At 46.2% G+C, this 14880-nt stretch overlaps 1 protein-coding gene across 1 annotated transcript in view; it reads right to left on the bottom strand.

Annotated features, from left to right (window-relative positions):
• Window positions 1-410: 410 nt before the first annotated feature.
• ALG14 (ALG14 UDP-N-acetylglucosaminyltransferase subunit) overlaps window positions 411-14880 on the bottom strand; it is a 30961-nt gene continuing 16491 nt past the window's right edge. Inside the window, exon 4 of the mRNA XM_054165363.1 lies at window positions 411-1034. Coding sequence (XP_054021338.1) covers window positions 804-1034 — 231 coding nt within the window. The 3' untranslated portion in view covers window positions 411-803. The remainder of the gene's footprint in view (window positions 1035-14880) is intronic.

The raw sequence follows: 14880 nt of genomic DNA, 5'->3' as shown, positions 1-14880 counted from the left end.
TATATTATTACTATAGTCTTATATTACTATAATATTATTATTACTGATAGTAACACTTTCTCCTTTTCTCTATATTAGAGACTGAACCACTTGAGTTTTCCTCAGTGGCAGTTTGCTCTCTGTGATGTGAGCTCACCAAGGATTTTGCTTGTGAGCTTTGAACCAAGTGCTTTGTCAGTCTGTAAGTACTCTGCTGGCAGCATGACACTTACCACCTTTTAATTTATCTTAAGAAATGAGCAGCAACTTTCCAAACATGCACTACAGATTATAAGGACAGCTCTGACAAGCCCAGAGCAAAAATCATGCTGGTTTAATGCCTTGGGGGTTTTAGAAGGCTGTGCAGGACAACCTGTCATGAAGCCAACTTACTATAACTGTTTCCTTTATTCTCTAAGGATTCACTGCTAGCATACAAGAAATAAAGCCTGTTGTGCCAGAACAAGACTTTGTTTCTTACCATTTGGAAAACCACACAAAGTTTCCTTACAGGAAATGTTACACTCATACAAATCCCCATATTTATTTGTAGACAAAAATTGCCATTCACAGAGCAGGAAAACTAGATGAAAAGAGAGAGAGAGAGCACAGACCTAAGGCCATTGTAGGCTCTTGGGGAACAGACCTGCAGGATGGATAAAGACAGCTACATGAAAATGTACTTCAGTGTGGGCATATCTTTATTACTGTCTCAATAATCAGGCACCAGCCTGATTTCTTCACAGTGGAAATAAACCACTACCTGAATGCATTTCTGCAGTCAGGAGCTCACAGAGTTTATTTGAGGGAAAACTCCCCTGGGGTTACACTATTCGACCAAGATACACTGACCTGGGGTATTTTTCCTTCAGCTCAGGCCACTGAACAATGAAATAATCTGACAAGTAGTAGAGAATCTTTCCAGACAAGGATAAAGTTTCCACACGGCAGATGCTCTCCACGTACACAATGACTGCTCTCTTTATTCTGAGAAGCCCAAGGAGGAGAGCAGCTATACAGACAGGAACACATGTTCCTGGCCCATTGCACAGTATCTGAAAGAGAGGAGACATTTTGGAAGAGTAAAAGATGAGCAAAGAATTGTAAGTGTGCATATTCACAGAATCACCAAGGTTGGAAGAGACCTCAAAGATCATCGAGTCCAACCTGCCACCACAGACCCCATGGCTAAACCATAGCACCAAGTGCCACATTCAATCCCCTCTTGAACACCTCCAGGGATGGTGACTCCACCACCTCCCTGGGCAGCACATTCCAATGGCTAACAACTCTCAGTGAACTTTCTCCTCACCTCCAGCCTCAACTTCCCCTGGCACAGCCTGAGACTGTGTCCTCTTGTTCTGGTGCTGGTTGCTTGAGAGAAGAGACCAACTCCCTCCTCGCTACAACCACCCTTCAGGTAGTTGTAGAGAGCAAGAAGGTCTCCCCTGAGCCTCCCCTTCTCCAGGCTAAGCAACCCCAGCCCCCTCAGCCTCTCCTCGTAGGGCTGTGCTCAAGGCTTCTCCCCAGCCTCGTTGGCCTTCTCTGGACACATTCAAGTGTCTCAATGTCCTTCTTAAACTGAGGGGCCCAGAACTGGACACAGGACTCAAGGTGTGGCCCTCCCCCCTTTTTTATCATGTTCACTTGCCTCTTCTGTTTTCTAAGTATCTTTGGAAGTCATTTCTCTTGTTATGGTAAGTGTTGTATGAAGGGCTCTGCAGAGGGACCTCAACCGACTGGACAGATGGGCAGAGTCCAGCAGGATGGCGTTCAACAAATCCAAGAGCTGGGTGCTGCACTTTGGCCACAACAACCCCAGGCAGAGCTAGAGGCTGGGGTCAGAGTGGCTGGAGAGCTGCCAAACAGAAAGGGACCTGGGGGTGCTGATTGACAGACACCTAAACATGAGCCAGCAGTGTGCCCAGGGGGCCAAGAAGGCCAAGGGCATCCTGGCCTGCATCAAGAATAGCGTGGCCAGCAGGAGCAGGGAGGTCATTGTGCCCCTGTACTCTGCACTGGTTAGGCCACACCTTGAATCCTGTGTCCAGTTTGGGGCCCGTCAGTTTAAGAAGGACATTGAGACTCTTAGATGTGTCCAGAGAAGGGCAACAAGGCTGGGGAGAGGCCTCGAGCACAAGCCCTACAAGGAGAGGCTGAGGGAGCTGGGGTTGTTTGGCCTGGAGAAGAGGAGGCTCAGGGGAGACCATATTGCTCTCCACAACTACCTGAAGGGTGGTTGTAGCCAGGAGGGAGTTGGTCTCTTCTCTCAAGCAACCAGCACCAGAACAAGAGGACACAGTCTCAAGCTGCACCAGGGGAAGTTTAGGCTGGAGGTGAGGAGAAAGTTCTTCACTGAGAGAGTCGTTCGCCACTGGAATGTGCTGCCCAGGGAGGTGGTGGAGTCACCATCCCTGGAGGTGTTCAAGAGGGGACTGGACGTAGCACTTGGTGCCATGGTTTAGTGATGGCGTCTGTGGTGACAAGTTGGACTTGATGATCTTTGAGGTCTCTTCCAACCTTGGTGATTCTGTGATTCTGTGAAATACACTCATCACTGTTAACATAACAAGAAAGTGGTGTTCCTGTTTTAGACCTTGGTAAACTGAAAACCAGATTGCTTAAGAGGTTTAAGCCAGGGTATGTTGAGTATCAAGACTGATTTCTGGCAAGGAATTTCTCACTAAACTTAACTACTGCCATCTAATCAGCACTCTTCTGCACTGCTGGGGGTAACGTGGAAATAAAGAGTACTTCCATCAAATCATGGCCCCATATCCTATAAACTCATATTGCCTTGTTCCAAGTTCAGCAGCTTGGGAAAGATATTATACTGGGAGGAGGGGGAGAGAATATCAGAGCTTCTGTTTCAGGGCTACAGCCATTATTTCAGAATTTTTTTTCCCCTGCTTGGTGACAGGATCCCACTGATAAACTGGCTAACAATAATGACACCTTGGCCTCAGCTAAAAGCAGCAGCAGCTTTGGAGTTAGATTTTCAAACACTCTCACCTATAGACTTTCCTATGCCTTTAAGATGGCCTCAGAAATCCAGCTTGGGGTTGTGATGACCATACTGCAGTGCTTTCTTAACAGAATCAACAGAAAGCAGAACTATTCTGATCTGATTGTTGATGTGAAGTGAGCTATTTACTCATGCCAGACTTGCTAACATTTTCTGACAGTCCCTCAACAAACCACATGCTGTGCAGTGTTTGAAACTCCAAATGCTGGGGTGTCGGCAGCCACAAATGCTTGTGTGACAAAATTGCAAGGGTGCCACTCTTCCATAGTAGCAATTCTACAGCTGAGAAGCAGAGAAGATGAACAAGTCATCTTTACATACTAGGTTTTTGAAATCAGAGCAACACACTATGGCTTCAAACCTCCTGCTGAACCTGATTTCAACTAAATCCACGCTGGGACTTGAAAATCCCATTCCCTCTACAATCTGCTGAGAATGAAGATCTAGGTTTTATCTGTTTTGCTTGGCAAGCAAGGACATAAACCAACTCCTTTTAGCATTCCAAAGAAACTTTTCCATACCTGTGAACTAAACCATGCATTTTCACAGAATTACAGAGCTGTCAGGGTTGGAAGGGACCTCAGGATCATGCAATTCCAACCCTTCTGCCATGGGCAGGAACACCTCACACTACATCAGGTTGCTCAGAGCCACATCCAGCCTGCCCTTAAAAACTTCCATGGATGAGCCTTCCACCACCTCCTTGAGCTGTGCCAGTGTCTCACCAGCCTCATGGGGAAGAACTTCTTCCTAATGTCTAATCTAAATCACCCTCCTCTAGTTTGGATCCATTCCCCCTAGTCCTATCACTACCTGGCATCCTAAAAAGTCCCTCCCCAACTTTCTTGTAGCCTCCTTAGGATACTGGGAGGCCACAATAAGGTCTCATGGGAGCCTTCTCTTCTCCAGACTGACCTCAGTCTGTCCTCATAGCAGAGGAGCTCCAGCCCTCTAATCATCCTTGTGGCCCTTCTCCAGCCTCTCCAGATCCTTCCTGTAATAGGGGCTCCAGAACTGGACACAGTGCTCCAGGTATGGTCTCATGAGAGCAGTGTAGAGGGGGAGAATCACCTCTCTCATCCTGCTGGCCACACTTCTCTTGCTGTGGCCCAGGCTCTGATTTGCTCTCTGGGCTGCAAGTGCTCACTGCTGGCTCCTCTTGAGCTTCTCGCCCACCAGCACCCGCAATTCCTCTTCTTCAGGGCTGCTCCCAAGCCACTCACTGTCCTGTTTCTCAGTAAGTATGATTAGTTTGCACTGATGTTGATTGTGCTATTGAAACAGAGCCACTGAGACCTAAATTAAGGCATCTTTAGGTATCTTTTTTTTTTTCCCTAGTGGTATTTTTTTCACTGTAGTGCAAACATAGATGTAGGAAGCAATTTGCAGTGTTCTCCTGTGTCTGCAGGCAAAACTGACCAGGGTTTCTGCTGCAAAACCTGATTTGTTTCAGACAAGTGCATAACAATTGGCAAAAGAGTTCAAAAAAGTTATTTTTTACTTCCTTTTTTGTTGTTGAGTTGAATATTCAGCCAGACTACTGATTTCAGATTAAAAATTCACCTTCAAGTGAACAGATAAAAAGGTGCACCACTGCTAACCAGTAATTTGTCTTTCCCTTTCCTTTAGTACTGCTAACTGGGGTGCAAACATTGCCTCATCTCCACTGCTCCCCTGATCTTTTTTTCTGTTCCATTACAGACCTTACCTCAGTGTTTTCCATTTCACTGTTTCTCTGTACTCCTCTGTACCCTCTGAGATGTTTCCCACCCACCTTCTCTTCCCTGGTTTTCTTTGTGATCTCTGATATTCATCTCCCTGTGCATCCCTGTTTCCAGGCAGCCTTCTACCTATCCCCTTCCCAGACTTGTACTGGCTCTCCACTCTGCTCTTCTAGCTTCCGTCTCCTATGGAAGCTCAACCCAAGTGTCTAAGGCAAGGAGTGAGGTCTCTTGCTCTCCACAATCTGACACAGAAAGCTAACCATCTGATTAGGTTGGGTAGACATTCTAACATTCACCTCAGCTCAGAAGTTGAGAGGTGTAGAAGAGACTTTATACAAAGCTGAATTGCTACAGCCATGGTCTCTATCAAGCCTCTGATGCACTTCATCCTCCTTCCTCCCTTCACTAAACTTGGCTAGTGGCTCCAGCTGGTTTGGCACTTGGTATTCTTGTGTCTGGATGCACACACAGAGATAAATGCTAGAATGAATTCCAAACTAAGTGCCCTCACAGAAGATCAGGTAATGAGATAGCAGTGAATGGGTTTGTTTGTGAAGGTGGATGTAGTTCTGAAGGCCACAGTGAGTTGCTGTTAGTACTTTGCTGAGGTGCAAACCAGAAAAGCAATAATATACCTTTCTTCCATCCAGGTTTTGATATCATGCACTAATTTATACCTCCTACTAATTTTGTAACTTGTAAGCTGCTTCTCAGATGCCCTTTGATTCATGGAAAAGTACTTGCATGCAGAGAAAGAGGACAAGGATGGACTAGGCACCTCTAAAACACCAGGATCTGATCACAGCTCATGCCCTCTGATCTCTCCCCTTCCACACAGACAAGTCCAAACAAGGCAAAGCAGATGTGGCTTTAAAGGATCTCTGCATGCAGAATTCCTGTAAAATACTCTGCAGATGTTGCTTTTCTAACATGCTTGGGTTTAGGAATTGTCCCCTGAAAAAGACTCTGTAATAAACCTGCTACAACAGATAACTAGATCCCTGCCTGAATCTGGGGTCGTGATCTCTAAGTCAGAACTACTGATCAGTCTTTGTGGTGATTAAAAAGGAGCCTTCAGCTAACCTTCAGTGTGTCTAGAGGCACACTGTACCTAGAACTGGTGTAGCTGCTCTTGTGTTAGAGTTGCAATTCCCCTCCAAAAATCTAGCCTGACCAGTCCTACTTATTCCCTCTCACCCTGTCAATGGGAAGGGAGACCAGCATTCCTGCTGCTTGGAATCCAGCTTCATGCACTCATTAAGGGATAGAGGAAAACTGTGAGTAAACAAGAATACACATTATAGAGAGGAAACCTTGTGGAACCTCTGATCTAGAAATGCTGCTGTTCAGCCCCTGTCAAGATGAGAACTTGTTGGTGGGAAGGAACTGAATAATCTACAGCCTTCCTTAAGCTGTGAGAGAAGATAAGCTGTCCTGTACTGAATTTTAGAACACCATTCAAAAGTAAATTTTGGAGAATGATTGATGCCTTCCACCTTGAAAAGATCAAAGCTTTTGTTCTCTCCCTCCATCAGAACACAAGTATCTCTCAGGGACTCCAGTTGCAATCATCAGAACGCTGTGGAGAAGCAGCAGGTACCTATTGGGCAAGAAGGGACCAGAGCCTCTCCAAGGTCAACCAGCTGCTCAGGGTAAGCCTTTCCTAACACCTATCGGCTTTACCTACAAGGCTGCCTGCAGGGTTATTTGCATTGCATGAGAGATGTCTGCAAAGAACTCTCAGTTTATTTGGTTAAGCTTTCCTTGGTGAGGCAGCAGCAAAGGCGGGGGAAAAGCCAAAGACCATTTTTGTGTCACCTTTGTGACCTCTAGAGCTGGACTTTCTTGGTCACTGGGCTATGCAACTCTGCTGCCAACAAGCTGTAAAGGATTGTTCCAGGAGCCATTTCCTTCAGCCACTACTGCAAAGAAGTGTCCACCTGTTACATTGGTTCACTGCCTGCCTGGCTTCAGAGCTATAAACTAAATCCTACATACCAAAACCCTCTACCATCTCAATGCTGTCAGTCTTTTAAACAGCCCAACAAACTAATCAACCTGTCTATTAATGGAGGTTTAAAAGTAAAGGATCTGAATACAATATTTATACTTGGCAACCCTGTCTCTAAATCTAATTTCATGTTAATCACTTTCATTGAAGAATAGAACAGTTCTTGCCTTTTGTTTCAGATATTTTCTCCAACTGCTGAAAGCAAACGGGCTAAGCCAGCAGTCAGGCACACTGGGAACACTGGCACATGGCACTGCTGCTGATAAAAGCTGCTTTGGAGTTGGTGAATGCAGCACTGTAGCAGAGTGACATTTAACCAGCTCCAACACTGAAAGCACAGCTCACAGCTTCACTGGCTTTAAAGGTCAGGCCACTGGTTAAAACAAAAAGGAGCAAGGCAGAAAGCTTGCAGTTTTCCTCATAAATATGTCAACATGCATTTGCTGCATGCCTTTAATGAACCTGAGTACTGCCTACCTTCCCAAAGGAAAGCAGGCAAAGGCAGGACAACATAAACCCAGCAGAGAAAGAGGAGGAAAACTAGTGTGAGAATTGCTTGGCATGAGAAACTGTCAGCACCTGCTGCTCTCTCCTGAACTACTTCCACAGAGATTGGCCTTTGCCACCTGCACAAGAACCAGAAAACTGCCCAGCTTTTTGAGGCTGTGGTGTGGGAATGCTCACTGCTGCCCAGGGGGATGCACATGTGTGAACTGTGCTGCTTGCCAGCTGCAGAGCTACCTCCTGGAGTATGTTTAGGGCACAGCTCAAGCCTTGTTATTCCCGGTACAGCTCCTTTCTCCACAGTGCTAAACAAATGGAGGTAAGAATAAGGGAACACATGGTAGAGGCAAAGACAAAACTGACCCAAGCTGAGTTAACTGCATGATTTCTGTATATTGGTGTAAGCAAAGAGGCCTGCTTTTTAACAATACAGGGGGAAAAACAAGGTATTTTCTGTGTGGGCCTAAAAGCAGTCATTTGTTTGTGGTTTTGCTGGGCTGCTAAAACTCAGCTTTTGCTGATGAATACTTCATTTGAGTGGTTATTTAATGTTTGGGAACAAAAAGTAACTGTTCAGCCTGTTAAGGTATGGAAGCTCAGAAGGTATCTCTGAGGTTTGCCAGGAAAGCCATGGAAATTTGAACAGCTGCTCCTGATATTTTAAGAAAGGAAAAGGAAAAGGAGAGGGGATTAAAAAAAAGAGAAGGAAAGCATGGAAGAGAGGAAGTAGGAAATTAACTTGAATTCAATTGAAAAGAAGCTAGTGCTCTCATAGAAGGGACTTAAGAAAAAGCTTGCTTGCCTGTTTCCAAATAAGATTTCATTTAAAACCAAAAGAGCCCCAAGCAAATCCCTTAATTCCCCTATCAAGAAAAAGGAGGAGTATAAATCAACCTCACTCTGCTTTGGTGAACAGTGAAGACAATCCACAGATCTGACAGAACTCCTCCTTTAAGGGCAACAAAGCTGGTAAGGGGTTTGGAGCACAAGCCCTATGAGGAGAGGCTGAGGGAGCTGGGGATGCTTAGCCTGGAGAAGAGGAGGCTCAGGGGAGACCTTATTGCTCTCTACAACTACCTGAAGGGAGGTTGTAGAGAGGCAGGGGTTGGGCTCTTCTCTCAAGCAACCAGCACCAGAACAAGAGGACACAGTCTCAAGCTATGCCAGGAGAGGTTTAGGCTGGATGTTAGGAAGAAATTCTTCATAGAGAGAGTTATTGCCCATTGGAATGGGCTGCCCATGGAGGTGGTGGAGTCACCAGCACTGAAGGTGTTTAGGAGGAGACTGGATGGGGTGCTTGATGCCATGGTTTAGTTGATTAGGTGGTGTTCGATGATGGGTTGGACTCGATCTCGAAGGTCTCTTCCAACCTGGTCTGGTCTATTCTATTCTATTTCTTTTCTATTTCTATTTCTATTTCTATTTTGTTCTCTTTCTATTCTATTCTAATTGAAGCCAAAGGTACGTCAGCAGAAAGTTCCTTGATGTGGACCATACTTAGCAAGTTTCTACCTTGCTAAGCAAAGCAAATTCTGGCATTAGGATAAGTTTTCCAAGGTTCACCAAGTGGAGAAAGCAGCCAGAGGGATTGCAATCTGTGTGTTTGGTAGGTATTCTGATTTTCCTTGCCTGTTCTCAGTTGATGATAAGATGCCCAAATGCTGTGTTGTTATGCAAGCTGGACTTGAATACCGACAACAACAAAGTGCCACAGCAAGCTACAGTACGTGGAAACTTTACAAAAACCAGCCTTAAGAAGTTCTAGAAACAAAGGGAGAAAAAATAATAAATCTTTCACAAAGGCAGCAGAAGAAACAATAAACACAATTCAATAGCACAGAAATGCAGAAAACAAACAGGGGGCAGCAGAAGAAGCTGTAGTGACAGTGTCAGACAAAGCCTCATCATGAGACTACAAATCTGACTGCTAGAGCAACCTGAAGGCCCTTTCAGAAATAAGGGAAATGGAGCATAGGATGATTCCAGTGAAGGGGAAACTGAACAGACATGTTCAGTGAAAGCCCAATACAGGTCCTGGGAGACTGAAAGGAAACCACCACCATCAAAAACCTACTGTAGGAACACTCATTTGTGTGTAGGGCTAGTTTTGGACTCCTGTACTCACAGAATCATGGAATGGTCTGGGTTGGAAGGAACCTCCAAAACTCATCCAGTCCAACCCCCCACAGTCAGCAGGGACATCCTCAAGTAGATCAGGCTGCCCAGAGCCCTGTCCAGCCTCACCTTCAATAGCTACAGGGATGGGTCCTAACCACCTCCCTGGGCAACCTGTTCCAGTGTTCCACCACCCTCCTGGTGCAGAACTTGTTCCTCACGTCCAATCTCAACCTGCTCTGCTATAGTTTGAAGCTACTGCCCCTCGTCCTGTCACTGCAGGACTTTGGGAACAGTCTCTCTGCAGCCTTCTGCAGGTACTGGAAGGTCTTCCCAGAGCCTTCTCTTCTCCATGCTGAACACCCCCAGCTGTGTCAGCCTGTTCTCGTAGCAGAGCTGCTCCAACCCCCTGATCATTTTCATGGCCATTGCCTGGACCCTTTCCATCAGGTCCATGTCCTTCTGTGTCAAGGGCTCCAGGGCTGGATGCAGCACTGCAGGTGAGGTCTCAGCAGAGCAGAGCAAAGTGGCAGAATCCCCTCTCTGGATCTGCTGGGCACACTGCTTTTGATGCATCAGGTAGGAGCTACGGGGTTTTGACATGTGGGGAGTGTGTTGCCTTTTATGGTTTCAGAGTGGATTAAGAAATGTTTTTGTTTGTGTGGGTTTGGGTTGCTTTTCTTTTCTCTTTCATTTTGCTGGGGGAGGTTTGTTGTTTCTGTGGCACAAGTGACAGTCTGCAATAATTATTTTTTATGCTGCCATGTAGATTACAGCATCCTGCCAGCTCTTCAACCCTTGCTTGTTGTTAATATCTCACTGGTTTGAAAAATTCACACTCATGCCCTGCAGGTGAACTTTTTTCCCCCCTTTCACTTATGGAAGTACTGAGTGCTACCCACAAAGGCAGTTCTAATCTGGATTCTTGGTGTCCATTGTTCCCACTTCCTGCCTCATTCCCAAGGACCTGGTTCCACTGCCTGCTCAGTGAACAGCCCCCAGACTTGTGGGAAGCACACTGCCAGCACCACAGCCCTGCAGCTGTGTAACCTACTTTCTTAACGCTGCAGGTGCTCTAACTGTAAAGCATCTAAACTAAAGATGCTCTAACAAAAGCATCTGTGAACAAGTAATCTCACATGTTATTTACAACTACAGTTAACTACATATTAACTATCATTGTTACTTCAGGAGCTCACAGCCAAGGTGCAAGCCTGGAGCGTCAAGAAACCTGGGCTGTCCTCACAGCTCTGCTGTGGATTCACAGGAGGGACGTGGGGCTCAGCACTTACTTTACCTCATACCCATTTTCTGCTTTAAAACAAGTAAAGCAATTTTCTCCTCACAAAGGATCCATCAAAATTCCTGTAGATCCTTCCCACTGAAGATCTCCAGGTATGGAATATTGCTGGTATAGGCTGGGCAGTGACTGGCTGGAGAGCAGCCCTGAAGAAAAGCACTTGGGGGGTGCGGGTGGGTGAGAAGGTCAACATGAGCCAGCAGTGTGCACTTGCAGCCCAGAGAGCCAACCAGAGGCTGGGCTGCAGCAAGAGAAGTGTGGCCAGCAGGGTCAGGGAGGTGATTCTGCTCTCATGAGACCACACCTGGAGTACTGTGCCCAGTTCTAGAGCCTCTAGGAAAGATCTGGACATGCTGGAAGGTGTCCAGAGAAGGGCGATGAGGATGATCAGGGGGCTGGAGCTGCTCTGCTGTGGGGACAGACTGAGAGAGTTAGGGTTGTTCAGTCTGGAGAAGAGAAGGCTCCCATGAGACTTTACTGGGGCCTTCCAGTATCTGAAAGGGGCTACAAGAAAGTTGGGGAGGGACTTTTTAGCATGGCAGGGAGTGATAGGACTGAGGGTGATGGAAAAAAACTAGAAGTGGGTAGATTCAGATTGGCTGTGAGGAAGAAGTTGTTCCCCATGAGGGTGGTGAGACACTGGCACAGGTTGCCCAGGGAGGTGGTGGAAGCCTCATCCCTGGAGGTTTTTAAGGCCAGGCTGGATGTGGCTCTGGGCAACCTGATGTAGTGTGAGGTGTCCCTGCCCATGGTAGTGGGGTTGGAACTGGCTGATCCTTGAGGTCCCTTCCAACCCTGACAATTCTATGCTGAGCCTGTGTTCAGATTCAGCAGCATGCTCAAAGATGAAGCAAACTGTAGATGCAATTTTCTTTTTGAACAGAATTATTATTTCTTTAATAGTAGGCCAGACCCATCAGGAATCGATTTTTGCCAGTAACTTTAGCCAAAATGGGTTCTGTTTTCAGGAATCACTCTAAAAGGTGTCAGGAGATGTTGTTCTCCTCCGTGGCAGTAGTGCAGTTTCGATCTAGAAGGTGTACATTTGTTTGGTAACCATGAAAACAAGAGGCTGATGTTAAGGAGGGGAGTGCTCCTGTTGAAGCTTTTGCTAGTCTGAAAATTCAAGTTTTGTGCTCCAGGAAAAAGAGCTTAGAATTGTAAAACCCTCCCCCAGGAACCTTTCCCAGCAATTCCTTATTATTGTTATTTGTGGGGAGAAAAAATAATTTCCAGCTCTGTTTGAACAATGTAAAGGTCATTAAACTACCCCAGTGGCTTACTCCTTTTTGAAGAGTAAAAGCCTTACCCACTTCCCTCTGCACCCTGCATGTAAAGTCTCTTTGCAGTTTGAACCTACCAGTGGAATGCAGGCTTGGACAAACCAATCCAGACATGTAGTCTGATGTAAATTGGGTATTTAAGGTAGAATTTAATTATACCTGGGTACACTTCTATCTTCCACGGCCTAAATGACTTGAATCATCAAGGGTGACAAAAGACAGGTACAGTGCCCTACAGCAATAGCTTGTGTTCAGGCTGCTCAGCAGGTACAGCTTGTGGCCTTGCCATGAAAACCTTCCTAGCCCACTTCTGTGCATCCCGTAGGTATGGCTCCTGCTGTTCTTACTGAGGTGGTGGAGTCACTGTCCCTGGAGGTGTTCAAGAGGGATTGGACATGACACTTGGTACCATGGTCTAGTAGTCATGAGGTCTTGGGTGACAGGTTGGACTTGATAATCTTTGAGGTATTTTCCAACCTTATTGATTCTATGATACAACACACATGGGGAGGAGGTGATCCATAACCACAATAAATAAGATCAGAGAATGCCAGAGTGGGCAAGAGAAGAGGAAGAGCACGGTCTTAAATTAGCACACTGTGCCATTGGGTTTCTGATGTGACTACTCTTTTTCTGAGTATTGTTGTCATCACAGAATGAAATGCACTGGGAAGCATCACTGACTCCCTTATTCCCCCAGCTCTCACTTTGTGAACTCTTGGAGAGTCTGGAGAAGAGAAGGCTCTGAGGTGACCGAATTGTGGCCTTCCAGTATCTGAAGGGGGCCTACAAGAAGGCTGGGGAGGGACTGCTCAGGATATCAGATAGTGACAGGACTAGGGGGAATGGAATGAAGCTGGAGGTGGGGAAATTCAGGCTGGACATGAGGAGGAAGTTCTTCCCCATGAGAGTGGTGAAGCCCTGGAATGGGTTGTTCAGGGAGGTGGTTGGGGCACCGTCCCTGGAGGTGTTTAAGACCAGACTGGATGAGGCTCTGGGCAGCCTGATCTGGTGTGGGGTGTCCCTGCCCATGGCAGGGGGGTTGGAACTAGATGATCCTTGTGGTCCCTTCCAACCCTGACTGATACTATTACTATAATTCTACTACTAGAGACAGAAGTCCTGCCTCATGGACTTTCCTGTTTTTGTTTTTTATGGGAGAAAAGGAGAGCTTTCACAAAGCCACTGGGGACTAGACCTAACAACAAGATTTAATTGTAACAGCACCAGGTGCTGTCATTTCTGCCTTCTGGGCAGCAGCCTCACCCAAAATTACAGCTCAGCGTCCTCAGGAGCAAGAGGCAAGGAGAGAGGCCCAGCTGATGTGATCTGGATCAACATCCACACGCACAGCAGTGAGGGAGGCTCCCAGTCTCTCATCCCAGCAGAGTTCAGCTATGCATGTGGTTATCTGACACTGTAAAGACTTCAACAGCTCAGGTCTGTTTCTGAACATGCCTAGGGGGTTTCCTGGTGAGAAGAAAGATTCACTGGGGTCATTACAAGCCTCAGAAGTTAGGCAATGGCTCAGTGAGGAAAGTTTGAGAATCCAGATTTGGATGCATACAGAAACATGCAGGCTTGACTGACTTTTGTTGTTGTTGTTATTATTACCATGATACTATTTTTATGAAGCTAACCTTAGACACCCTGCTTAACTGCCCTGTACTTCAGGTGAACAGTGGCAGGCCCATCATGGGTATTAAAAGGTCTTTTCAGCCATAGCTATGACCAAGGTATGTGTAAGCAGAATGGGACCTGTGAGCTCAGCACACTCCCAGCCCAGCTGCCAGAGGTAGAATGAGGATCACAGAACCAATCAAATTAAAATAATGACATGATAAAGAGTGTGAAGATGATAACTGGTCCTCAAGGCTGTGGGAATGTTAAGAGCTATTAAAACATGAAATTAACATCCAGGTTGTGAGTCTGACCAACCAAAGGGTTTGAGCTCTGCCAGAAGCTTATGTGAAGGAATAGTGGCACCCATGAGCCTTGTGAGAAACAGGGAGAGATGGACAGAAGGTTGGAAAAGAAGAAGATTACCAGGGCAGATTAACTAAGCCCCTACCAGCATTACCCTGGAGTGGGACTGCAGTTCTTCCATGCTGGTAAATTAGTAGGAAGGAAATTTGACTTTATGTGGATGAAAGAGTTGGTCATAAAATGATCCAACAAAAGGACATTGCCAGGTAAATTAAATGGTAGTTACTCAACTACATCTGTGGCTACAAACACTAGGTACCAGCTGTCTTTCAGCAAGCTAAGTGCTCCAAGTGTCTCCTTGCCTGAGTCTGACCTTCACTAACACCTCTTGGTCAGGGAAATGCCATCAAAACTTCTAGAGCCTGTTGAAACATAAGGGCTTACCTCCTGATATCAAGAAGTACTGCTTATTACAGTATCACAGTATCACCAAGGTTGGAAGAGACCTCAAACATCATGAAGTCCAACCTGCCACCACAGACCTCATGACTAAACCATGGCACCAAGTGCCACATCCAGTCCCGTCTTGAACACCTCCAGGGATGGTGACTCCACCACCTCCCTGGGCAGCACATTCCAATGATGAATGACTCTCTCAGTGAAGAACTTTCTCCTCACCTCAAGCTTAAACTTCCCCTGCTGCAGCTTGAGACTGTGTCCTCTTGTTCTGGTGCTGGTTGCCTGGGAGAAGAGACCAACTCCCTCCTGGCTACAATACCCTTTCAGGTAGTTGTAGAGAGCAATAAGGTCTCCCTTGAGCCTCCTCTTCTCCAGGCTAAACAATCCCAGCTCCCTCAGCCTCTCCTTGTAGCCTGCTTCTACTCAAAGTGAGTGGAGAAATGAAATCCAAAGACTGTTAAACACAACCACACATTACTAATTGTGGCCTAAAACAAATCTTTAACTGCAAATCTCAGTGTGTCTTTCGTTAGACAAGCATTCATTTCACTAAA

Source organism: Dryobates pubescens, chromosome 11 (assembly GCF_014839835.1).
Source record: "Dryobates pubescens isolate bDryPub1 chromosome 11, bDryPub1.pri, whole genome shotgun sequence".
Taxonomy (NCBI): Eukaryota; Metazoa; Chordata; class Aves; order Piciformes; family Picidae; genus Dryobates; species Dryobates pubescens.
This window is presented reverse-complemented; position numbering and strand designations above follow the sequence as displayed.